The sequence below is a fragment of the Mobula hypostoma genome, chromosome 4 (genome assembly GCF_963921235.1).
Source record: "Mobula hypostoma chromosome 4, sMobHyp1.1, whole genome shotgun sequence".
Taxonomy (NCBI): domain Eukaryota; kingdom Metazoa; phylum Chordata; class Chondrichthyes; order Myliobatiformes; family Myliobatidae; genus Mobula; species Mobula hypostoma.
This window is the reverse complement of record NC_086100.1, coordinates 55,527,885-55,555,816: the sequence shown is the minus strand read 5'-3', so window position 1 is coordinate 55,555,816 and position 27,932 is coordinate 55,527,885. Positions and strand designations below refer to the sequence as shown.

At 40.5% G+C, this 27,932-nt stretch overlaps 1 protein-coding gene across 1 annotated transcript; it reads right to left on the bottom strand.

Annotated features, from left to right (window-relative positions):
* Positions 1 to 789: 789 nt before the first annotated feature.
* On the bottom strand, positions 790 to 27,333 carry LOC134344789 (serpin I2-like). Its single transcript, XM_063044881.1, has 9 exons — positions 27,321 to 27,333; positions 26,702 to 26,962; positions 26,239 to 26,469; positions 18,278 to 18,472; positions 16,540 to 16,732; positions 13,157 to 13,254; positions 8,446 to 8,532; positions 4,190 to 4,276; positions 790 to 866 (listed from the first exon to the last, which is right to left on the bottom strand). The coding sequence occupies exons 1-9, from the start codon at positions 27,331 to 27,333 to the stop codon at positions 790 to 792; spliced, it is 1,242 nt and encodes a 413-aa protein (XP_062900951.1).
* Between the last annotated feature and the right edge of the window lie 599 nt (positions 27,334 to 27,932).

The window sequence follows — 27,932 nt, the reverse complement described above, 5'->3', positions numbered from 1 at the left end:
AAAATGGTTGAAACACTCGGCATCAATGGAAAGGAAACAATTAACCTTTTCTTATCTGGGACACTTCACCAGAGCTGGGAAAGAGAAAAAAAAACTAGTTAATTTTCAGTAGCCGTCAAAATAGGGGAGTGATGAGTTAAAGAAGGTGATCGTCTCTAGTAGATGAGACTGAACTTGTTAATATGTACAGTTAAAAGTATGTTATGTTTCTTTGTTTGCATATTGTAGGTTATGCCCAACAGGCCAGGCTGTATGAATAGAACAAGGAAAAAGTGAGCCAAAAAAATGACAGGCAGAAATAGCCAGTTCTAATACAGAGAAGAAAAAAAGGGTAAGTTATGTGGAGTGGAGAATTTGATCTGAATTTGGAAATTCCTCCAAAATAATATGAGTGATGCCACTGGAGATCTGTAGGGACTAAAACAAGAGTGCTTCATTTGCATAAAAGGTCATCAACCAATTTGGTGAATCTTTAGTTTTAAAATTATTGCAATGAGATTGTGAAAACAAAAGTTTCCTAGTATTTCTTGTCCCTGTACATTTTTCTTTAGAGAATTTGTGTAGGTGGGTAAAACATTTAGAGTTTGCAAAACAACACCTGAAAATCCAAAATCAATTTATTGCATTTTTATTTGGCTTATTATGAAATTGATCAGGTCCAGCTCATTGTTCCCCAAACAAAAATTAAAACTTACCATTAATCGTAAGTAGAATACTTTAGTTAAAGTACTGACTATGTAGTACAAATTATGTTTATGTTTCTATATAAACAATATGCTGAATTTTATTTCATAGTGCTTCTTTATCTCTTCCTAAAGAAGTCATCTTCTCAGGTTCCATCAGTCTTCCCATAAATAAAACTGTACCTGAAAATAACACAATTATATATATATATAAAACATTACTGCAGTATGACTGATGGACACCACCGGTACCAAAGCACGCTTGGCTTTATTATCTACAAAGTGCACTGCAGTAATTCAGCAAAGTTAGTCTGACAGCATCTCAGAAACCATTGACTTCTCACACAGGGGTAGCCAGAAAATGGGGACACGACCATCTGCAGGTTCCCTTCCAAAGCGAACACCATTCTGACTTGCAAATACATCACTGTCTCTTGGTTCAAATCCTGCAACTTACTGACCAACAGCATTGTTCGAGTATGTGTGTGAAGAAGGTGGCTGTTCACTACCTACTTAGAGACAATTATGGATATGCAATAAATTTTAACCTTTCTGAGGATGTCCTCATTCAAAAAAATAATAATTAAAGGAAAAAAAACTTGGATAAGCTTTTCATAATTTATACCTAAAAGTTTGTAATGTCCTGGTTAAGATTTTTACTGTTATGCTGTCAGTATTTCATTTTAACAGTTCTGTAAGCAGTGTGTTTTGCCTTCAGCTAGTTTTGGTTTGAGCTGAGATAAGGGACTTTATTGTTCAGTTTAGGAATATGGTATCAGCCATATTCAACCAATCAGGATGGTGGAATTGGGAGAAGGTTCCAGAGAGTGTCGGACAGAGAGTTTTTTGTGAGGGATACTGGTATGGGTCAAGGTCTTTTTGGTGAGAGCTGGGAGAAGACAGGAAGGAAGATGGCTGAGGATGCCATCCCTGTTGCACAAGATGCTTTGTGCAGATGAATGGCTTCAAAGAGGAAGGATTAATGCTCCCATGGAGAACCCGTTTGTTCGAGATCGATTTCAAACGACATTCGGAAGGTGGTATGTGCTTTCACACAGACCGAGGGTCCAGTGCGTGAGTTACAGACAACTTCAAGATGAGCTCCAACTTTTGTGCACATTTGACTGTTTAATTATAGTGGGCTCTTTTTGTTTCTTTTTTCTTTCTTTAACAACTCTTTGGTTAAGTTAATGTTCATAAATATACTTTGTTTACAATTGTATGCAGTGTACGATTTGTTATTTCTTGCCAAAATTGCAGGGGAGCAGTAAATCACACAGCATTCACAGAAATTGGGGTTTGGGTGGGAGAGGCATCCCAGCCTCACGGGTTTGGCCGGAGCAACGGACCAAAGTCACATACACCCTAGATGTACAGAGCCTGAGAAAGGTCATTTCCCCACCATAGAGTTCAGTGGCTGTTAGCAAGGGGCTAGCGAGCTGCATTTCCAGAGAAGGGGTTTTAAGTTTAAATTGAAAACTGGCAATGATAAGTTCTACTGTTTCATATTCATGAATGCTGGGTTTTTTCATATACAGAAACTGTGTCTTCAGCCCAATTAATCCTCTGCCATCATAAACGACCCATTTACCTAAATCCTATACTAAACCAATGTTATACTCCCCATATTCCCGCTACGTAAGAGTGGCCAGGTAACCTACTGATCCGTTTGCGGAATGTGAAAGGAAATCAGAGCATCTGGAGGAAACCTTGCAGACAGCAAGGATAATGTGCAAACTTCACACAAACAGCACTAGACATTAGGATTGAACCCAGGTTTCTGAAACAGTGAGAGAGCAGCTCGACTAGCTCTGCCACTGTACATTCTGAACTGCCAGAAAAAGCAACTGCAAGCCTTTGTTAACATGATCATTTTTGAAATAGATATCTACGAAGGATGATTGATAAGTCTGTGGCCTAAGGTAGAAGGAGTCAATTTTAGAAAACCTAGCACATTTATTTTTCCTACATTTACACACTTAGTCCAATGGTTGTGGAGCATACGGATCCCTTCTTTGTAGAGATCGGCATCTCGGACTTCCAGAAGTGGTCCACAGCAGGGGTGACAGATAAGTTTGTGGCCTAAGGTAGATGGAGATGAGTTATTAGCTTAAAACTTTCTGCATTTTCACTCAATGAGTTGAACTGCACGTGCATGTAACAAGAGCGGTATAACTCATCTCCTTCTACCTTAGGCCACAAACTTATCAATCGCCCCTGCTGTAGACCACCTGGAGGTCCATGACGCTCTCGTTACATGCACGTGCAGTTCAACTCTTTGAGTGATAATGCAGAAAGTTTGAAGTTAATAACATCTCCTTCTACCTCAGGCCACAATCAACATATCAATCACTCCTGCTGGGGACCACTTCTACAAAGAAGGGATCCGTATGCTCCACGACCACTGGACTAAGTGTGTACATGTAGGAGGGAACTATGTTGAAAAATAAATGTGCTAGGTTTTCTAAAATTAACTCCTTCTACCTTAGGCCACGAACTTATCAATCACCCCTCATATTTGATAAAACCAAGGGCATTTACATAAAAGGTTATATACACAAAAACATGATCTGGTTAAGATGGTGCTGGTGAGGCACAGTGACAACTTGCTGGCAGCAAACACAACTACTAAATACTTTATTCCACACACTTTTTTTGGTAAACAATCACTGCCATCACCAGCTTGTAATTTTCCTTTCAGAGTTGAGCTTTTGAACTGCCTGTATGACCTGGCATTTTTGCGGTGTGAACTGAAGCCTCTTGCGGTTGCGGCATGGTGTGTACGGGCTGAATTGAGGCGAAGGGGCCTGGGCCTGAGAACGGTGAACAAGCCAATGTTTGGCTGCTGGAGCAGGTTTTGACGCAACAGATCTAAGGTGAGGCAGAGTCGAAGTGATGGGGGCCCAGGCTCGAGAGCAAGAAACAAGCCAATGTTTGACTGATTTAAGCGCCGGAGCAGATTGAAAAGGTCAGGGTGTTGGGGCAAGGTCAGGAACGGACCAGTGTTCAGCTTGCTGCTGGTGAGGGTTGCTCGCCTCTGCACTGAACTGAGGATGTGGCCTGCAACTGAAAGGCTCCTGGATCAGCTGTGACTGGCTTTGTGGCTGTGAACTCATGTCGTGAACTTCAGTTCTGAATGTTATTTGCTTACTTTTATTGTTTGCACATTTTTTTCTGCACATTGGGAGTTTGATAGTATTTTTAATTGGTTCTATTGGGTTTCTTTGTTTTGTGGCTGCCTATAAGGAAATGAATCTCAGAGTTGTATATACTATACATGGTTGGATAATAAATGTACTTTAACTTTGACCATGAAAAATTATGTTTACTCAGGATTATGTCACTCAATATTAATTCTTTATCTCTACTAAAAACTGGTTCTGTCAATGCTTACAATGTTGAAGTAAGGTGAAAATGTATTCCATTGTTCAATAAAAGGAAATTAAGTACTTAAAAGCAATCCATCAAGTTTTATGAATAAACAGTTTAAATCAGAGCAATATTACCTGTTAACTTGCTCTGTATAAGAAACATAAAAGGACGATTAGCGATGAATCGATCCCGAGGAAGGCTCATGACTGCTGCTGTCATGCCTACGTGCAAAGATTCAATACCAAAACAGTTATTTTATAGTGTCATATTTTGCATTCAGTTTGGTATTCAAACAAGAAAAACTTAAAATTAATTTTTTCAACAAGAATTTATTAGTTTATGTTGTCTCACAGAACGATCCCAATCCCTAATAAATGTTACTTGTAACCTACTCGCCCTACATACCCATCAACTCCCCCAGATTCTACCATTTACCTACATATGAGGGGCAATTTGCAGTGACTAATTAGCCCATCAGCCCACTCGTCTTTGAAATATAGGAAAAAAAATTAGCAGACTCAGGAAAATCCACATGGTCAGAGGAACGATGTGCAAACTGCACTGGAGGTCAGGACTGAACTCTTTTCACTAGCTCTTTGAGGCAGCAGCTCAGTCAGTCGTGTCATTGTGCTGCCCAATCAGCAATGAAGCAATTCAGTCACAAATACTCAGCGTCATAGCCCACATCTGGGAAGAGGATCTCCTTGCTCTTTCCTGTGGACATGAGGAAGATACTCTCCACAGATGGATAACTACAGAGTTATGCAGTGATAACTATGGATGGATCTCCTTGCTCTCTTCCAAAGAGAAAGTCATCACCAGGGTCCTGAACCACCTTCTCCTTGAATTACAGTGTGGATTCTGACCTCCTAAATGCACATGATCTTCACCATGCTACAACTTCCAAGAAAAAACAGGGATCAGGACCAACCAGTATACATTTTTTTTTGACTCTACTAAAGCTTTTAACACTCAGTTAAAAGTGACTGTGGAATGACCACCTCAAATTCAGTTGCCACGGAGATTCATCTCATGACGGCTGCTGTGCCATTATTAAACAATGGGCCTAAACAGAACTATTCTCAGTCAAGACTGGTGTCGTTGTCACCTTAACTCACGATACACTGGGTGTTCTAGTTGTAATCTTCCAAAATTCTATAGATCTTAAAACAATTCCTACAGAGCATGTTTTAAGAAAAAGGGCGAAGAGAAACAGGAACTCAGATGTCTAACCCATACAAGACTACTAGTAAAAATACTTGAATTTATTATTAAGTAACTGAGGGTGGAGCATGGTGAAAAGAATTACAGCAATAGGCAGAGTCAATATTGATTTATGGAAGAAAGGTGATCTTTGACAAATTAGTTAGAGGTTTTTGCTGTTGTAACTTGCAGAAGGGATCAGAAGCAACCTGTGGAGGAGATGTATTTGCACAGGCAGCCATGATTAAATTGCCACAGAAGAGATTTTTAAAGAAAATTAGAGCATATGAAGACAATATACTAAAATGGACTGAGGATTGTTTAACAGAAGAAAAACAAAGATTGAATGTAGAAATAAAGGAGTCATTTTCATAAAGAAGTTAGGAGCTCATGACCAATGGGATTGATGCTGGTTCACAACTTACAAAATTAACTGGATGAGAACAACTTGTGCAATTTATCTTCATTTACAGGTGATATTAAGTTGAGTGGTAGTGCGAGTTGCGAAGAAATGCAGAGAGGCTTCAAGGAGATAGCTGTCAGGAAATGTGGAGGAAGCTTGACCCAAATGCACAGCAGGAGAGACTATTTAGCAGTGAGTGATTACTTTAATAATAAACTGCAAAATGACAAGCCACGAGGGGCTACAAAACAAGAGAGAACAGATACTTAACATAACAGGGCAAAAGGTAACTGAAGGCTAGGAGCAATGTCAGTAAGACTAAGGAATTGATAGTAGACGTCAGGAGAGGGAAATCAGAGGTCCATGAGCCAGTAATCATCAGAGCATCAGAGGTGGAGAGGCTCAGTAACTTTAAATTCCTGAGTGTCACTATTTCAGAGGACCTGTCCTGGAGCCATCATGTAAACATAATTGCGAAGAAAGCAGAACAGCACCTCTACTTCCTCAGGAGTCTGCAGAGATTTGGCATGTCATCAAAAACCTTGGCAAACTTCTACAGATGTGTGGTGGAAAGTGTGTTAACTGGCTACATTACAGCCTGGTATGGGAACACCAATGCCTTTGAGTGGAAAATCCTACAAAAGGTAGTGGAGTCGGCCTAGTATCACGGGTAAAATCCTTCCAACCTTTGAGCACATCTACATGAAACATTGCCGTAGAAAAACAGCATCTGTCATGAAAGCTCCTCACCACCCAAGCCATGCCCTTTTCTCGCTGCCGCCATCAGGTAGAATATACAAGTGCCTCAGGACTCGCTTCACTAGGTTCAAGATCAGTTACTGCTGCTTAACCATAAGGCTCTTGAACAAAAGGAGAGAACTACACACATTTAAGGACTCTTTTATTTTTTATTTCATGCTCATTATTTATTGCTATTTATTATCTGCATTTGCAGTTTGTTTAATAGTTTACAGTTCCTGATGTTTCCAGTTCACAGATCCTGTTTACAGTTACTGTTCTATAGATTTGCTAAGTACACCCGCAGAAAAGGAATCTCAGGGTTGTATATGGTGCCGTGTATGTACTCTGATAATAAATTTTACTTTAAACTTTGAACTGTTTGAAGCTAGCTGGTTCAGTGGGTGAACAAGGAACGTGGATGAGAACTGGGTTTAGATAGGCTGCAGGTGATGAGTAGCAGGTGATTCCTGTTAGCTGGGTGGAAAGTGGGAGATGCCTGCCAGTGCAAGCCTGACAGGATCCCCCCTCCTATGGCTGGTACCCAACAGCCACAGACTATCCAGGTGGGCCTGATGCAAGTCCTCAATGAACGATGGATCCAAGATGAAACTGGATAGCAACCAAGACCTCTCCTCCGGGCCATACACTTCCCAGACAACCAGGTACCGCAGACCCCGTCCACAACAATGTGAATCCATTAATCAGCAAACCATGTACACTGGACCACCTTCCACCATCCAAGGTTTCAGATGTGCAGGCTCGGGTGGGTTAAGTGGTCCATGGGCAATGGGTTTGAGACAGGACAAGTGAAAGCAAGATGTGATACTGAGGGATGGTGGAAGCTAGGGACAGTAAGCGGTCTGATTGATGCGATGGGTGATCTTGAAGGGATCAAGGAACCAAGGCAAGAGCTCGCAGGAGTCCGTGCGCAGGGCAGATCTTGGGTGGACAGCCAGGCATGATCCCTAGGCTGGAGTAGTCTAGCTGAGTGCCACCGGTGGTTGGCCTGGCAGCAGTAGGCATGGCTGGTAGCTAAGATGGCCCTCTGTGCCTTCTTTCAACCATTCCAGCAACAGTGTATCAGTGCCCTGGCAGATGGGACCTCCACCATTGGTTCCTCTGTGGAGAACAACATGGTTGGTAGCCATGAAGCGCTTTAAAACATGATAGATACATGTTAAAGAGGTGTGTACATTGTAGGATAGTTTGGTCCAAAGCAGATACTTCCACTTGGAAGGGTTAGAGGCAGCAAAGCATCGTAGAAACTTCTCCACTTGCTCTTTCTGGTGATCGTTGATCTGCGGATGATAGCCAGAAGACAAACTCACTGAGGTTCAGAAGAGGGAACAGAAGGCTCACCAGAAATGGGAGTCAAATTGTGGGCCCTGGTCCAACACAATGTCCTGAGGGAAACTGTGGGGCCAAAGTACTTGTTGGAGAACCAGACCTACTACCTCAGTGGCTGTCAGAGGTTTGGGGAGGGCAATGAAGTAGCCACCTAGGAGAATCAGTCCACTACTCTCACGATCACCATGGCCCCATCGGAAAGTGGCAAACCAATGATGAAGTCCTTGGGCGTTGATGAACCCGGTAGGTGCTACAGGAGCCCAGAGGGCTGCTGGTTGAAGGAATTTGACGGGGCACATTGAGGGCAGTGAGTGACGAACTGAGGTACATCTGCAATCATGGTGGGCCACCAGAACCCCTGCTGCAGAAAATCCAGGGTCGGTGGATCCATGTTTCTAGATGGCCAGAGGACGGTGAGGAGTGTGCCCACTGGAGTGCTTCGGAGCGCACGGCCACCAGCATGTACATGGGATTGTCAGATATGTCAGCCAGAGCAGGCTCGTATTGTAGTGCCTGACGGCTCTGGTTCTAAAGATCCCAAACTTTGTTTGGCATGCCATCTATACAGATGATTTCACAGGTCTACATGTTACACCTCTGCCAAAAGAGTAGTTTTTATGTTGTTAAAAAACAGTTTAAAAATCAACTGAAACATGCACAGGCTATGAAATTGATGGAAGCAATCATGTTGATTACCTGTTGAAACTGCTCCTTCACTCCCTTCTTCATTGATCTCAATAAACACTTGATGAACTGCTTGGGATATGTACAGGTCATGTGAACCTGTTGAAATAAATAAGTATAAAATATTCCAGTTCTTGTATTTTAGGTAATAATTCCATTGTTGCTGGCTATATTTATGTTACTTATCATTTATAGGTTTTTTAATCATTTATAATTAATATTACTCATTCCCTCCACCCCACAAACCACTATCCCTGGTATTCCAAGGATCTATTTGGGGCTCTTCACATTTCTCATTTCTATGCCTCATGAAAGCATCACTTGAAGAGTATTATCTCTGGTCACATATAGGATGTCCATATCACATTTTCTGGACTAGAGAGGTCATTCAACTTTAATTATTGTTACTAATGTAGCTAATCTCATTTGATAAAAATTATCTTTGCAATTAGTTTTATAGAGATACTCAATAAGTTAAAATTCATGTGAAATTACTGACTGGTTGTTGACTGTATGTATGAAGGCTAGGCTACAATACATTGTGGAGGTGCATAATTTTTGAATCAGATTTAATATCACCAGCACATGTTGTGAAATTCATTAACTTTACGGAGCAGTACAATGAAATAGATGATAAATTAATATACAGAACTGAATTACAGTAAGTATATATGTCTCGAAAGTAGTTAAGTTAAAATAAGTACTGCAATAAAAACAAACATTTTAACGAAGTACGGAGGTAGTGGTCATGGGTTCAATGTCCATTCAGAAATCGGATGGCAGAGGGGAAGAAACTGTTCCTGAATCACCGAGTGTGTACCTTCAGGCTTCTGTACCTCCTTCCCGATGGTAACAGTGAGAAGAGGGCATGCCCTGGGTGGTGGAGATCCGTAATGATGGACACCACTTTCCTAAGGCACCACACCTTGAAGATTTCTTAGATACTATAGATAGTACCCATGATGGAGCTGACTAATTTTATACTTTCTGCAACTTATTTCAATCCTGTGTAGTAGCTCCCACCCCCATACCAGACGGTGATGCAGCCAGTGAGAATGCTCTCTACGGTACATTCATTTGTAGAAGTTTTTGAATGTTTTAGTTGACAAACCAAATCTCCTCAAACTCCTGATGAAATACAGCCGCTGTCATCCCTTCTTTATAGCTACATCAATATGTTGTGACTAGGTTAGATCCTCAGAGATACTGACACCTAGGAACTTAAAATTGCTCTCTCTCTCTCCACTTCTGATCCCTCTACGAGGATTGGTTTGTGTCACCTTATCCTTTCTGAAGTCCACAATCAGCTCTGTGGTCTTGCTAACATTGAGTGCAGGGTTGTTGCTGCTACACCACTCAACTAATTGGTATATCTCGCACCACTACACCCTTTCAGCTCCATCGGAAATTCTGCCAACAATGGGAGTAGCGGACCACACGACCCAATTTACATCGGTGGTGTGCAAGTGGAACAGGTCAAAAGCTTTAAGCTCCTCGGGGTCAATATCACAAATGTCCTGACTTGGTCCAACCAAGCAGAGTTCACTGCCAAGAAGCCCCACCAGCGCCTTTACTTCCTGAGAAAACTAAAGAAATTTGGCCTGTCCCCTAAAATGCTCACTAATTTTTATAGATGCACCATAGAAAGCATTCTTCTAGGGTGCATCACAACCTGGTATGGAAGTTGTCCTGTCCAAGACAGAAAGAAGCTGCAGAAGATCATGAAAACAGCGCAGCACATCACACAAACCAATCTTCCATCCGTGGACTCACTTTACACTGCACGCTGTCGGAGCAGTGCTGCCAGGATAATCAAGGACACGACCCACCCAGCCAACAGACTTTCGTCCCTCTTCCCTCCAGGAGAAGGTTCAGGAGCTTGAAGACTCGTACGACCAGATTTGGGAACAGCTTCTTTCCAACTGTGATAAGACTGCTGAACGGATCCTGACCCGGATCTGGGTCGTACCCTCCAAATATCCGGACCTGCCTCTCGGTTTTTTTTTGCACTACCTTACTTCCCATTTTTCTATTTTCTATTTATGATTTATAATTTAAATTTTAATATATACTAATTTTAACTATTTTTAATATTTAATATTTGTAATCCAGGGAGTGTGAAGCGCAGAATCAAATATCGCTGTGATGATTGTACGTTCTAATACCAATTGTTTGGCGACAATGAAGTATAAAGTATCATCATCAAATTTCTAGACAGTATTAGAGCTGTGCCTAGCGACATAGTCGTGGGTGTAGAGAGGGTAGAGCAGTGGGCTAAGCACACACCCCTGTGGTGTGCCAGTGTTGATTGTCAGCGAGGTGGAGATGTTATTTTCAATCCGCACAGATTGTGGTCTTCTGGTTAGGAAGTTGAGGATCCAGTTGCAGAGGGAGGTACAGAGGCCCAGATTCTGTAGCTTTCCAATCAGGATTGTAGGAATGATGGTGTTAAACAGCATCCTGACATCGGTATTTGCATCGTCCAAGTGATCCAAAGGCGCATAGAGCAATTGAGATCGTGTTTGCTGTGGACCTATTGTGGCAGTAGGCAAATTGCCTGCCTGCATCTGACTGCATCTTCTGGATTTCTGCAATTAGCTATGTATATCCAGATACCAAATGTGCTGTCGGTTTTCCAGTGTAACAACAATACATACAATTACACAATACACTAAAAGCTCAATAATCTAGCACATTATAGACTTGACAAGAGGTGGTTGAGCCATTCTGGAGGTTAACCTAATGTTATTTTGTGTGCACTCTGCGTGTTCTCCCATGCTGTCCCTCTGTCAGCCAGGCTGCTCACTTTAAGCATAGGGCATGCAGGGTTAGTGAATGGCGAGATAACCAAGTTGTTGCTAAATTAGCATGTATGCATCATTTTCCCAGTGAAACACCTCACCATGAGGTATATACAGAAGGAAACCTCATACATATGCCCTAGAATTTTCCATTTATTCAAAGTTCAAGGATTTAAAGTAAATTTGTTATCAAAGTATGCATATGTCACCATATAGAACCATGAGATACATTTTCCTACAGGTACTCACAGTAGAGCACAAAAATATGACAGAATCAATGAAAAACTACACAAACAAAGACTGACAAAAAACAATGTACAAATGAGGGGGCAATATCAATAAAACCGTTAAGGAGAGGATGTCTCAGATAATGGGGTAATCTAGGAAGAGTAGACACAGCCTCAAAATAGAAGATCTTCTCTTTAGAACAGAGATGGCGATGAATTTCTTTAGCCAGAGAGTGGTGAACCGGTAGAATTGATTACCACAGTTGGTGCAGAGGACAAGTCATTAGGTTTATTTAAAGCGGAGGTTAATCGGTTCTTGAATAGGAAGAATGTCAAAAGTTATGGGGAGAAGGCAGAAGAATGGAGTTGAGAGGGATAATAAAGAAGCCATGATTGAATGGCAGAGCATTCTCAATAGGTTGAATGGCCTAATTCTGCTCTTCTGTCTTATGGTCTAAAAGAACACAAACGCAGCAAATAAAGATAAATAATAAATAGATAGATAAATAAATAAATAAATAACGCTGAGAACACAAGTTGTAGAGTGCTTGAAAATGAGTCTATAATTTGTGGAATCTGTTCAGAGTTGAGGCGATTGAAATTATGATACTGAGATACATCCTAGCATGCACTAGGACACATTATCAGTGATGGGGTCATTGGGACTTGGAAAGAAGTAAGGACCTTTTTCAAATATCCACCTCTAATAATCTAGGAGCCACACTCACATCCCCATCTACATCAATGGAGCCGTAGTGGAGTGTGTATCAAGCTTCAAATTCCTTGGTGTCCACATTTCCGAGGATCTCACCTGGTCCCTGAACTCCTCCATCCTGATCAAAAAGGCACAACAGCGCCTTTATTTCCTGTGGAGCATCAAGAAAGCTCACCTCTGTCCCAGGATACTGACGGACTTTTACCGCTGTACCATTGAGAGCATACTCACCAACTGCATCTCAGTGTGGTATGGCAATTGTCCCCTATCAGACCGCAAAGCACTCCAGCGTGTGGTGAAAACTGCCCAGCGGATTATTGGCACCCAATTGCCCACCATTGAGAACATCTACCATAAATACTGCCTGGGCAGGGCGAAAAGCATTATCAAGGATGCATCTCAGCCTAACTATAGACTTTTTACTCTCCTCCCATCCAGTAGGCGCTACAGGAGCCTCCGCTCCCGCACCAGCAGGCACAGGAAGAGCTTCTTCCCTGAGGCTGTGACCCTGCTGAACCTCACATCACAGCGCTAAGCAGTATTGCACCCATATTGTACTGTCTCAGTACTTTTATATTTGTGTGCTGTAGCACTTACTTTTTATTCGCAGTTATTTTATAAGTAACACTATTCTTTGCATTTCTGATCAGATGCTAACTGCATTTTATTGGCTTTGTATCTGTACTCGGCACAATGACAATAAAGTCGAATCTAATCTAATCTAATCTAATAGGTTTGACTCCATCAAGAGCCTCCTAACCATTTCACCACAAATGTTTCCTTAAATGTCTACACACTTATTTACTTTTTGCATAGAACCACACAAATAACACAGAGCTTTTCCAGATGATACTTAAGAAATAGAGGTTGCCAAGTACGGTGAGCCAAGCTCCCCACTGGGCTGATATGCACTTTAACCTCAAAATCCAGTCTTGAAGACCTTTCAGAAATAAATAGAAGAACAACAGTAAAACACATACCGGCAATCCCTGAAAGATCACTTCCATTTTCAAATATTTCTGTAATATTGAGAACTTCAAATGGCTTCTTCAGATCAAGCTTCTGTTGGATTGTAAATCTATAAATATTACAGTGAGAAAGTAGACAGTAAACATCTCAGTCTTAAGCCAAACATTCACAATATTGCTGACTGTATTCAGGATGAATATTAATTATTTCATATATTTAAAAATAATAATATTGGTTAGTGCTAGACAGTGGAAAAAGGTAAAAAGATCTGTCATGATTTTAATGAATGGCAGAGCAGGCACAGTGAGCCAAATGGCCAACTCCTGCTTCCAATTCTTCTGTTTTTCATTATCACTGCTCTTGAAGAGCTGAGCATTGGTGAAAATCTGTTTATATTGAATCTTATTCCATTATCATACCCTCTCATACTATGATATTGTATTCTTATCTCCAACCATTTGAAACCAGGTTCCCTATTCAAATCGTGGGATTCAATGCAAAATCATTTCCTAGTTAACATTCACATGTATCAGGAAGTTTTATAGCAAATGTTGTTAAATAGCTTTAAAATTATACAGGTGTCATCATAAATGATATCAAGGCTGGCCAAAGTCCTACACCTACACGTTCACCTCCTCCCTTACTTCCATTCAGGACCACAAACAGTCCTTCCAGGTGAGGCAACACTTTACCTGCGAATTTTCTAGGGCCATCTATTGTTTCCGATGCTCCCTATGTAGCCTCATCTATACTGGTGAGACCCATCATGAATTGGGAAACTGCTTTGTTGAGCACCTCCGCTCCATGCCCCAAAAGCAGAACTTCCTAATGGCCAAACATTTTAATTCCAATTCTCATTCCGACATGTCTGTCCATGGCCTCCTCTTGTGCCACGATGAGGCCATCCTCAGGGTGGAGGAGAAACACCTTATATTCTATCTGGGTAGCCTCCAACCTTATGACATGAATATCCATTTCTCCTTCCATTAAAATATTCCCTGCCTCCTCCCCTCTTCTCACTTAGCTATCACCTCCTCCATGAACCCTTCTCCTTCCCTTTCTTCCATGGTCCATTCTCTTCTATCAGATTTCTTTCTATCCAACCCTTTACTTTTCCTACTCACCTATCTTCACACATCACTGTATATCTATCCTCCTTCCCCTCCCCCCCAACCTTTTTATTCAGCTGTCTTCCCAATCCTTTCCAGTCCTGAAGAAGGGTCTCAGCCCGAAATGTCGACTGTTCATTTGCATAGACGCTGCCTGACCTGCTGAGTTCCTCCAACATTTTGTGCGTGTTGCTTTGGATTTCCAGCATCTGCAGATTTTCTCGTGTTTATGGTTTTATTTTCTCTTTCCTTCCACTCATTGAGCATTGTAACAATTTTGGAATACAGTATAATCAAGCTCAAGCAATTCAGATGAGTGACTGTGATGTCAACTAGCACTGTCTCATTTGTACAGAAAACTAGCCAGTCTGATCCTCTGTATCCAAGAGTGCAGCCACAAGCCTTCCCAGCCCTACCTCCTCTGCCCTGTAAAGCAAAATGGCTGCAAGCAGTTGTTAGGCTCACTAAAATAGAGCCTGCAGTCTTTTCTAGTTCTGTAAATATATTCTGGTTGTTTATGATGGGAGACATGGAAATATATACATTTATATACTTTATGAATCCTTTTCTGCATTTTGTAGGTTTTTTTAAAATACTGTGGATTTAAAGGCCTAGTTAATTGGGCCATCGGTTAACCAGAACAGCCGCTTATTTGGGATAACTTAAAGAACAATAAGTAAATAATCAAGAAAATAACTGGGGGTCCTGTTGTTTATTTGGGCTGTGCTGCTTAATTGGGATGGGAGACTGTTGACGAACAGCTTCTAATTAGAGTCAGTTGTGTACACTTGCGCGGCTATTAGACACTACACTATTGATTAGAGTGAACAGTTTTTAAACAGTGTGTGTTTGTGTTCAAAAAGCAGTGATTTTTATCACTGACAGTTGGCGAGAAATGAGCAGTAAGACATTTCAGAACTATCATGCTCGCTGCATTTCCAAGCATTCAGTCTTTGAAATGCCAGAAACAGTTAGGAGAGAAAATGAAATGATTTCACAACTTCAACAAGTTAGGAACTACAAAGAACTTTAAGTTATCGACAATCATCTTGAATGTTACAATGAAAATGAAGATTTGGAGGATGCAACCATCAAAAGCTTTGTATGAAGCCAGTCTATTATCTGTACTAGGTGTGTGCACTGATTTTGTTCATTTACAGTCAATCAACAGAACATGGCAGCGTACACTGGATGAATTTCTCCATCAATAAGTCCTAAGAACTAATACACAGTTTTATAGTACTGTAGTAATACTGGTAGAGTTGTAATTTGTTTTGTATATCTTTTAAATGGATAATTTGTCACAGTTAAACAGATAGTTTGTCTTCTTTATATCTTTTTACTCTTTCCATGAAATTTTGGCTAATTGGGGCAGCCGCTCTACTGGGCCAAAATATACTCGTCTTGATGTGTCCCAGTTAACTGGAATCCACTGTATCCGCTTCCTTATAAAACTAGGAAAATTCCACCAGAGTTAACAGTCCGGTCAAGATGGTGCCTATGTACCACGCTCCTTCAGTTGACATCTTCTGGATAGATCATGAAACCACATATTTCACTTCTTTTATGTCTTTCACATTTATTTTTCATCTTGGAGCCTGTGATTTGCTGTTTGGAGATAGTTTGGGTGTTCTAGCACTCTGCAGTCTCCAAGAGGATTCTGGGAGGCAGAGGCAGCGTGCGCAAACCTCATTGCGAGAAGGTTGCAGGACAGGGCACAAGCCGATGTTTGACTCTATTTCACCAATTGAAGCTCCCATTGTACGCCGATTAGAGTGGCGAGGGAGATTGAAACATTGAGGCAATTGCAGAAGGTGAGGGATAGCTGCCTTCCTTTTCATCGCTGGTGGCATCAGTCACTATCAGAGAGGGGAGAGCCTCCCACTGTGCCCGGAGAATGTTACCCAGGTTTTCTGCGTTTTGGATATGGACTTGAACCATAGAACATTTTTCAGTCTTATAGTCTTTTATATTCTGTGTTTTTTGCCTGATCTTTCTTGTTTTTTTCTGTGCAGGGGAGAGGGATTTGGAGGGTCAATATGCCTGTTCCATTTTGTTAGTTTTTGTGTGTGTGTGTGTCTGTGTATGTTTGTGGGGGTGGTGGGAATTAGGGAGTTGATGATCATGCTGCCTTTCTTTTCTTTCTTGGTCTCATGACTACCTGGAGAAGAAGAATTTCAGAGTTGTATACTTTGATAATAAATGAACCTTTGACCCTTTGATTAGTCAGCCACTGCTGTAACAATAGAGAAGTATTTCTAGAATGGTAAATATTGACAACCAACCTTGGAAGATTAACCTCAATCTCGTCCTCTACCATCGTGGAGTGCCACTCTTGTATGACTTGTGGTGTAATAAGTTTTTCAAACTCTGCTAAATCAGTTCCTTTTGGTGGAAGTGCCATGATTATGCTGGCTTCATCTCCACTGTAAGGTAATTCTAAAACCTGGTAGCTCATCTCACCAGCCGTAAAATAGCCTGCATTTGGGTAAAGTATGAAGCACTTAATATAATTGACAATTGCAAGAATTCTCCTTAATTTGATATTCAAAAGGCCAACTGGAATTACGGTATGGATGAATTTCAACATTATCACATTGAACTAATATCCAAAGTTAATGAAGAACATAGATAAAAGTGGGAAAATATATGCACTAAGATGAAGAATTCTGACTTATATTTTAGAAACATCAATATCACCTCTAAACTATCCTTAAAAGAAGTTTAACTTGAGCTGAAAACAAATAGGAATGCATGGTCATGATGGGTCTGTTTGCTGTAGGTAAATGGTCTCTTTAGTGCTTAATGAATACATGAAATTTCCTGATGAAGGGTCTCGGCCTGAAACGTCAACTGCACCTCTTCCTAGAGATGCTGCCTGGCCTGCTGCGTTCACCAGCAACTTTGATGTGTGTTACATGAAATTTTATCACTGAAGACATAATGAGATGCTTCATCGAATATACATTGCCACAAAAAGTGTATTGTAGATATGTGTATCCAGTCTTCCATGTAACAGCCTCACTAGTATTGACCAACCATTGTTATCACCACAAAGCATGGTCAAATGCCCCTGTGTTTACATTATTGCATTCTTTACAAGCAACTCAACAAAGAGGATAATGTGTATCACCATAAATATTTTAATTTTATTGGCAGTGGCTACAGCAGAATTTTAAGGGGTTCAGATGTAAGTGAAAATAAGAAAACATAAACTGAGGTGATATTGATTATTCAGGGCCCCAATAACACTCATATTAACAATATGTAATGGCCACAGTGCCCCAGATAAACAAAGGGAATCCAGGCTATTTTCTTGATTTGTTTTTGTTCTTAAGGGTTGTCCGAAATAAGCAGCTTCCCCGATTAATCATAATCCATTGTGTATATAATATTTGTTTCCATTTTATTTGTTGTTAAAATACTGAAGCACAGATACACAAAAGATGAATGTTCAAGGTGTATTTGGTGTTAGACTGCTTCAAAATCTCTGTGTACCAGAAATGGCTACAAAATATCAGGGTACCAGAATTGGCTACAAATTCGCCCCTTCAAGAACACTAACATCACTGTTGTAGTAGCACTGGCAAGTTCTAGTCTGACCCAGACTTGACTGCTTCAGAAACTGGAACTGATTTTTGATGCTGAACAGAATATATAGCCACTAATATTTTGTACAGTATTCCTAGAATAAATCAATTAGAACTAGCTGCAGTTGCACAGATGACTCAAAGCTTTGTGCCCTTCATGACAAAATAAATTAATTCAGTCTGGGTATGCTGCTGAAGTTGTCCCTGCAAGTGAGGTTCAATTTGGATAAATATGTTCTAGTATGGCTAACGATGGAAGAGGAGTGCGCAAAGTGGAGAATCAGCTGTATAGTTCTTTTTTATTTTATATTTGTATGTGGCAATAATAGTGCATAAAACACCCTCAATGCACCAAAAATAATTCTCACCAAAAGTCATCTCTTTATTTCAGGATAACAATTATATCAAAATGATTCCTTTTGTTAATATTTACCAAATTTGCATGTCACCTGTTGATGCATCGTTGGTACCTCAACAGCAGAGCCATCTTTCTTGATAAAATCCATTAGTCTTGTGTTCTTTGAATTAAATTTATGTTTCCATGTCCCCTTGAAGTAAATGGCGTTCACTAAAACTAGTTTTGTAAGTGGGCTGAAAGATTGACTTGAGATCAAGTTTTTGATTTTGCCTGAAAAAAAGTTAGATATGTTTGGTTAAAAAAAATTAATATCTTAACTCCAATTATGACATGTTTTAAAAGGTATAGCAAGTTAACATGAAGAAGATCAACCCATCATCTTCCACCTCCTCTGTATCTTCTGCTCATATCACATCTTCCTTCTTGGATATTTAGCCTAATTGGTAGATGCTTGTATGGTAAATCACTTTGCCCAAGTTGATGCTGTTACGTACCCCGTAACTGGGTTGCCAAACCAGCAGAAATGGATCACTTAGTTGGAGTCTGGATTACTGGAACTAAGAAAGTTTTATTAAAGAAATAAGCAACACAGTAATCGAAAGGATGATAAATGCAACAGTTCAGCAATGATAAACACACATGTACACAGAACTAGGATAATAGGATCAATCAAGCTGTATCGCCGTCTAGGGGTAAATGACCAGTTTCAAGTGACGCAAAGTTTAGTTCAGTTCACAGTAATTACTGTTGTGCCGTTGGGGGCGGAAGGAGGGGGAGAGTGAGAACGAATGAATATTCAAATAGGATTCCAAACAGACCTTCGATATTCCTCACAGTCAGCTTTCGGGCAAGCCCTTTGTAATGTCTTCTGAGGTCACCGACTGTGACCCCTCCGTTCCAGATACGATCGTTCTTCTGCGGTGAACCCGGCACCCAGGCAAGGGTGGACACACACACCAGGTTCCCGCTGATCCGTACCTTTCTACCCTGTGCGTCTATGGCTGGTCCCGCGACCAGACCTCCAAAAAAAACTCCCACCAACTAGTGGGGGGGCACACCGCTTTCAGGGTCTCGTTACCTCGTGGAGTCATGTGGCTGTTGCCTTAGCGAACCTGTCCCTTTTTATCCCCCTGCTGGGGTATCGCCTGTCCATCACACTTCAAACAGTTCAGGGTTCAAAGCCCCGGTCTCTGACAATACTCAGAACTGTGTCTCCTTTCCGTTAATCCCTTTCGTCTCTCATTAACATCTCTTGAAGGTTCCCCCATTGTCCTCTTATCGGCATCAATCTTCTGATGACTGGTTCTTTTGTCACAATGCAAACACATCTGGCTGGTGCCCTTCCTGTATATCTATTTACAGGCAACCCATGATGGTTTTTCTGCCTCTATCTGCACTGTTATTACCAGTGTTCCCTGCGCAGTTCTCCACCATTCCCTCCTATTTCATGCTATTTTTTCAATAACTTTATTCCTAACCACCTCTACAATTTCTTTTCATACACCCAACATTACCTCAGCCACAGTAGCAAGCCATCTGAATCAAGATCAGAATCAAGTTAAATAATCCATGGCATATGTTGTAAAATTTGATGTTTTGTGGTGACAGTGCATAATAAAAACAATAAATTACAATGAGTATATATTTATAATTCAATAAGTAGTGCAAAAAGAAAGGGGAAAATACTATGGCAGTGTTCATAGGTGCATTGTCCATTCAGGTATCTGATAGTGGAGGGGAAGAAGTTGTTCCTGAAATGTTAAGTGTGTGTCTTCAAGCTCCTGTACCTCCTCCACGATGGTAGCAATGACCTGGGTGATAGGAGTCCTTAATGTTTGATGCCATCTTTTTGAGGCGTTGACTTTGAAGGTGCCCTCTTTACTGGGGAAGCTTGTGCCTGTAATGGAGTTCACTGAGGCTACAACTTGCTGCGTTTTTTTTTTCCAATCGTGCAGTGGCCCCTCCATACCGGACGGTAATGCAACCAGTTAGAATGCTCTCCACAGTACATCTCTAGAAATTTGCAAGTGTCTTTGGTGACATACCTATTCTCCTCAAACTCCTAATGAACCATATCTGCTGTCATGCAGTTTTTGTTTTTGCATCAATATGTTGGGCCCAGGATTGATACTCAGAGACGTTGATACCCAGGAACTTGAATCTGCTGGAAGAACTCAGTGGAAGGAGGGGAACTATCCACTTTTCAGGTTAGAACTCTGCACCAGTCCTGATATAGGGTTTTGATTCACAGATGCTGCTCAACCCACCGAGTTCGTCCCTCAGATTGGTTGTTGCTCTGGATTCCAGCATCTGCAGATTTTGGTGTCTTCATTTACCTCAACCACAACCTTATTTATTTCTTCCATTGTTTCTGACCAGAATGCTGTAATAAATATTCTAAGACTAAAAACTTCAATTTTAGTGCTCATCCTATTTGAGACAGAGTTGAGTTTCAGACCAAACATCTATGCTATCAATACAATCACATTTCTCTCTCCATAACATCATTTGCTTCCAGCCCAGCCTCTGCGCATCTGATATCCCCACAGATTCTGCCAACCCACTGAGTTGCTCCAGCAGATCGTTGCTCCATTTTCTAGCATTTGCAATCTCCCATGCCTCAGCTACTCTGTTGCTGGAAAATCGCATCCATGCATCTGTTGTCACAAGACCAGACTAATCCAGTGCTCACAGCCCTCTTTCCATTCCCATAAACTTAAGGTTACTTGATTTGTCCAACTTAAGTTCCACCCTTGTGATTTTTGACCCGCTGGTACCTGGTTAAATTATATCTCAGGTTTAAATTTCACTGAGGTTCGAACTTCCATGAAATAGTCTAGGAAATTATACAAGATATTAAAAAAATGCTGAACAAAACTAATACTGCCCAAAATGTTGTGACATTTCACTTCACATAGCTTTATTCTATTCTTTGACATGGTTGGTCAGAGGGAGTGTAAAAAACTTACTGTGAACATGTTTAAAAACATAGAAAACCTACAGCATAATACGGGCCTTTCGGCCCACAATGCTGTGCTGAACATGTACTTACTTAGAAATTACCTAGGGTTACCCATAGCCCTCTATTTTTCTAAGCTCCATGTACCTATCCAGGAACATCATAAAAGACCCTACTGTATCCACCTCCACCACCATCACTGGAAGCCTGTTCCACACATTCACCACTCTGCGTAAAAAACTTACCCCTGGCATCTACTCTGTACCTGCTTCCAAGCACCTTAAAACTGTGCCCTCTTGTGTTAGCCATTTCAGCCCTGGGAAAAAGCCTGTGACTATCCACATGATCAATGCCTCTCATCATCTTATACATCTCACACCGTAAATTCATAATTTATTCAATGTGCATTTCTGCCTACAATTCTTAATGTCCAAAATATGATGCTTGTAGAAAATGGACCTTTGGACTGAAAACACTGAAATCATGAGCCGGAGAGAGAAATGCACTAATTTAAGTACAATCCACCTACTCAGTGGTTTTGTCCCAAACAGTACATCATATTAAGGTGGTCAGAAGAAGTTAGAATATATCCAAAGATGAATGGAAAAGGGTGGAGACCTTATAGAATCTCCTGCATTTAAAATACAGCAACAAGCATTTGTATTTAATACTGTCTTTAATGTAGTAAAGCCTCCAGAGACACATCACAGGAGCAATGTTAAAACAAATTATAGTCTGAGAGTTCCTAGCAGTATTGAGCTGGCTGAGTTCACTGCCACCTCACCTATTTGGGTCTGCTGTTACCTTGAGAGGCTCCTTAAATTGTAACCTCCTGATCAAAGCCAGCTCAGTTACAATGGATGAGGCTTTGTGCTACGTCAGACCTCTGGGTATAAATGGTATCCAGTCGTAAGTCCTGCAAAGGCTTAGCTGTAGAACGTCTTTAACAACTGGCTAAATAGTATAGTATAGTCATACTTTATTGATCCCGGGGGAAATTGGATTTCGTTACAGTTGCACCATAAATAATAAATAGTAATAGAACTATAAATAATTAAATAGTAATGTGTAAATTATGCTAGTAAATTATGAAATAAGTCCAGGACCAGCCTATTGGCTCAGGGTGTCTGACCCTCCAAGGGAGGAGTTGTAAAGTTTGATGGCCACAGGCAGGAATGACTTCCTATGACGCTCTGTGCTGCATCTCGGTGGAATGAGTCTCTGGCTGAATGTACTCCTGTGCCCACCCAGTACATTATGTAGTGGATGGGAAACATTGAACAAGATGGCATGCAACTTAGACAGCATCCTCTTTTCAGACACCACCGTCAGAGAGTCCAGTTCCATCCCCACAACATCACTGGCCTTACAGATGAGCTTAACTTAACAGGCCATGAGTTTGAATGTTTGGCAAGGTCTCTGACATTCCGTGTGAACCAAGTAAGTGTTCTTATTGCCATAAGATAACTGTATTTAAACAACTCACTATTGCTCATTTATTCTGTCTGTGGGAAATACACAGATGCTACTCGGTCCTTAAAAGTTACTCTTTTTTATTTCTCCAAATTATTTTTCTGTGTCACGACAAATGGATCTCTTTGAGACTACATGGGTTAACATAGTCTTAAACCGGTTGAGCTTTTCAGCTGGTGGACTAAAAACCAATATCAAACATATAGAAATAAAAACACAAGTACTTAAATAAAAAACTAAAACATAATTAAGTTACAGCTAATCCTGGATTTAAAAATCAACCAAATGTACTTCATATAAATCAGTTTGAATTATTTGATTTGGGATAACTAACTGAACAAGGTATGTTCTTACAGTGTCAAGTCCTTCACAAAAGATATGCTGACATTTTCCTGCAAGCCCTTATTTGGAATTTTTTCAAATCCTCCAGAAACCCATGTCACCCCGTGTATAAGTTAAGTATTTTTATCAATGGCTGCTGGAGCTGCTGGAAAGATCAGTAGTTGTGTGGTGTGGCTGAAATTCAGCTGTGGAGTCAGAAGGAGGAAACAGAGAAGGAACAAGGGCAGAAGCAGTGCTATGAAGGACAGAAATTCCAGTGAGGAATCGGGCTAAAACCCACTTAGACTCAGACAATGGCCTTCTGTACTTATGTTCAGTAAGATACTAGAAATACTCAACAAGTTAATCAGCATTAGTAAGCTCATCACTTGAATCATTAACTCTGGTTATCACTCTGCAGAGGCTGCCGGATCCACTGAGTATTTCCAGAATTCTCTGACACGAGGAATTCTGCAGATGCTGGAAATTCAAGCAACATACATCAATGTTGCTGGTGAACGCAGCAGGCCAGGCAGCATCTCTAGGAAGAGGTACAGTCAATGTTTCAGGCCGAGATGTCGGCTGTACCTCTTCCTAGAGATACTGCCTGGCCTGCTGCATTCACCAGCAACTTTGATGTGTGTTTCCAGAATTCTCTCTTTGTTTTTGCCTTGTAGAGTCTGAAATCATGAAGCCATGTGTGATGAGAGGGAGGTGGCAAGAAAGAGGTATACATTTACACAATTGTTAATATGTAAATCTAAAGAGGGTTTTGAACAAGGGGAAGGTAAAATGTGAGAAGTTGAATCAGATATAACTGACTTTTTCACCTTCAAAAATCTTCTAGTCACTGATCATATAACTTGTACAGTCTTGCCAGAGCTCAGTAAGGACTTCCAAAGAGCTTCCTAAAGTTTTACAATGACTTCCACCAGGACTGCAGTCAAGTGACAGGACTGTTTGAGGAACAAATGTTCAGCCAGTGCTAGTCAGCTTCAGCTAGTGCTAAGCACTCACAACACAGGACCCTGTGGATAAGGGTTAAGGCAATGTACAATATAGTGCTGCTTACTTAATGAGGGGTTGTATCAATTTTCTGTACTTATTGCAGAGTGCAAATGTCACTTCACTCTTCAAGAAGGGAGAAAGGCAGAAGAAAGGAAACTATAGGCCAGTTAGTTTGATGTCAGTGGTTGGGAAGATGTTGGAGTCAATTAATAAGAAGGAGGTCTCATCGTACTTGGGAGGTACATGATAAAATAGGTCATAGTCAGCATGGTTTCCTCAAGGGAAAATCTTTCCTGACAAATCTGGAATTCTTTGAAGAAGTAACAAGCAGGATAGACAAAGGGGAATCGGTTAATATTGTGTACTTGGATTTTCAGAAGACCTTTGACAAGGTGCCACATATGAGGCTGCAGGGAAGATTCTGGTATGGATAAAGCAGTGGCTGATTGGCAGGAGGCAAAGAGTGGGAATAAACGGAGCCTTTTCTGTCTGGTTGCCCATGACTAGTAGTGTTCCACAGTGGTCTGTGTTGTGACTGATACTTTTTACGTAATTTGGATTTGTCAGTGATTTGGCTGATGGAATTAATGGCTATGTTACAAAGTTTGTAGATGATATGAAGATAGCTGAACGGGCAGGTAGTTTTGAGGAAGTAGAGAGGCTACAGGAAGACTTAGATTAGGAGAATGGGTAAAGAAATGGTAGATGTGATACAGTGTCAGAAAGTATATAGGTCATGCACTTTGGTAGAAGAAATAGAAGCGTTGAATATTTTCTAATTGGAGAGAAAATACAAAAAACTGAGATGCAAAGGGACTTGGGAGTCCTTGGGCAGGATTCCCTAACGATTAATTTGTAGGTTTAGCCTGTGGTATGGAAGTCAAATACAATGTTAGCATTAATTTCAAGAGGACTAGAATATAAAAGCAAGAATGTAATGTTGAGATTTTATAAAGCACCAGTGAAGCCTCATTTGGAGTATTGTGATCAGCTTTGGGCCCCTTATCTTAGAAAGGATGTGCTGAAAATAGAGAGGGTTCAAAATGATTGAAAGTTCACGAAAATGACTCCAAGATTAAATGGCTTGTCATATGAAGAGCATCTGATGACTCTGGGTTGTATTCACTGGAATTCAGAAGAATGAGGGTTGACCTCATTGAAACCTTTCAAATAGTACAAGGCCTTGACAGAGCGGATGTGGAGAAGATGTTTCCTAAGGTGGGAGAGTCTAAGACCAGCGGGCAAAGACTCAAAATAGAAGTACGTCCTTTTAGAACAGAGAGGTGGAGGAATTTCTTTAACCAGAGGGTAAAGAATCTATGGAGTCTTTATATATATTTAAGGCAGAGGTTGATAGATTCATGATTGGTCGGGGCATGAAGGGATACAGGAGAAGACAGGAGATTGGGGCTGAGAGGAAAATTGGATCAGTCATGATGGGCCAAATGGCCTAATTCTGCTCCTATATGGTATTATAGGATTAAATAGGCACCAATTAATAAAACATCAAGATCTCAGCACAAGCCAATTTAGCCTGTTTGATCTGTAAACTGAGGTGGTGTGCTGATACCTTTCCATGTCACAATACTCTGAATGTGGTCTGACTAATGCCTTGTTTTCAATGCTAAAGGAGTCCAAGCCAATGTTTGAGGCTCTGTCAAGGGGAAGTTACTGGAGAGGATTCACAAAAGCAGGGGTTCTGCAATCCTCAAGTGTATCAGCTATATCAGTGCCAACTCTTTGCAGATCAATATGGTTTGAGCAGTATTTCAGCTTCTCGTGGTTAGAGACTTAACAACTCTATTTATGCAACTGTGTGCGGAGCCCTGTGTTTTGAAGCCTCAAGGAGTTAACTGGGGCTTGTAATGTTGTCCACTTTATTTCACTGTATTGGTGGACACTCCCTAAAGAACTGTGGAGACATGTAATATTTGCATATAGGTTTGAAAAATTATTTTCACATGTGTTTGAATGGGAACAGGACACACTTTCCAGAGTGCATATTAAAGTATCTTCTCCATCCTAAACACGAGGAAATCTGTAGATGCTGGAAATTCAAGCAACACACACACAAAATGCTAGTGAACGCAGCAGGCCAGGTAGCATCTATAGTAAGAGGTACAGTCGACGCTTCAGAGAAGGGTCTCGGCCCGAAACGTCGACTATACCTCTTCCTATAGATGCTACCTGGCCTGATGCGTTCTCCATCCTAAGCAGGAATGCTTCCATTACAGCTGAATTATGTTAATAATTATCAGGAAATGATTGCACTTACCATTGGTTTCATTAGCTACCCATGTATTAATAATGTTGGCAGCAGATGTGAAATCTTGAAAATTTACTGTCCTTACAGTGTTATTAAAGAATTCCTGAATGTTGTGGAGATATTGTTGAGAAATAGGGTATCCATTCTGAATGTAAATTGCATTGGCAAGTTTTAGCTTGTATTTCTCACTGCTAGTGGAGATGATTTTGGATTGCTTTTTCAACATAGAAAATTCTTCACCTAAAATTGGAAAATTGGAATCATAATCTTTTAGAATACAAATTTTAAATATATATAAGCAAAAAGGAAAAACAAATTTATCATGCATTTGCAAATCAATTTTAATATAGATTACATTTTGGTCTGCAGATTGGATACTGATGATCAGTGATTTGAAACGTGATTTTCTCTTATATCCAGCATTTTCTTTTTCACTTCTAATTTACAGTTCTTTGTTGCTTATTTTACTTACCTTCTTGTGCTTCATTGAAATGTAAACCTTTCCTTAACTGCTGCAAAGTCGTCCTTCTGGCACCCAGTGCTATCATCCCAAGGCCAAGACTGATAGACATGGGTGAATAAATAAGATTTTTGTCCCGCTGTACAGAGCGTATAGCATGGTACAGATCAACTGTAAATTCAGTTGTAATATCATTATGAGACGCATCAGAGGCACAATTTGTCATCTCTTCACAGAGGAAGAGGAGACTGCCAAACAACAATATTCTCATTACTGTGGGAGAAATACAAAAAGAATATTTAAAGGTGTACTTCCAAACATTGTTCATTGCTACAATGAACAGTTTCATCTAACAGAAGAGTATTATAGAAATCAGTATTTTCACAAAACTACTCTACAAAAACATTACTGCTCAAATAATTGCTATTAACGATAGTATATTTCACATTTATAGATCAAGATAAAAGTACATATGAACCAGATGGATTTTAACAGCACTATCTTTCGAAGAAAAATAGTTTTGTAGCCAGGATAAGTAGTCATTAATTTTATACTGTGCGCAGTATGCACGACAAAAATTACCCAAAGAGGACAAATACACATACAAATACTTGGTCTCCTTTTACTCTACCTTTCACCAGCATACTTGTTTCGATAATATGATCCACCGTGCGGATTTTGGCAATGTTGTCAGTAATGCCTAATGCTAGTAATGTATTAAATCCCGAGTAACTGATGCAGAGATCGCCAAGGACATAAACACAGTAGCTGACTTTTTTATGTCAATAATAGGTGGCTTCCAAATAAATGGTTGGAAAACAGGAACATTTTATTGTAGATTTTACTATGAAGAACTAACTGGTGCTCAATAATACCCAGTTGGAATCATTACCTTTGGTTTTTATGCCTCAGAATTTATGTTTTAGAAACAACCTTCATCCTTTATCTGCAAATCCATGAACATTAATCTGTTACCACTGGGATAGGCTGTCAGTGAGTGGCTGGGTGGGTGGGAAGAAGGGACGAAAAGGAGCTTGTTTTGCTGTTGTTGTTGTTGCTGCTGCAACTTGTGCTGTTCTGTGGAACATTGTGAGCATGCTAAATTGACACTGGAATGTATGGCAACACTTGCTTGCTGCTCCCAGCACATCCTTGGGTGTGCTGGTTGACACATTTCACTGTATGCTTTGTTGTACATGTGATAATTAAGTCTTAATCTGAATCTGAGATGTCCTGAGGTTAC

Coding starts and splice junctions, on each gene's coding strand:
- LOC134344789 (XM_063044881.1), bottom strand. Junction 13,255..16,539: donor ATTGAGGTTAATCTTCCAAG/GTTGGTTGTCAA, acceptor TAATATTTATAG/ATTTACAATCCAACAGAAGC. Junction 867..4,189: donor TATACAGAGCAAGTTAACAG/GTAATATTGCTC, acceptor TGTTATTTTCAG/GTACAGTTTTATTTATGGGA.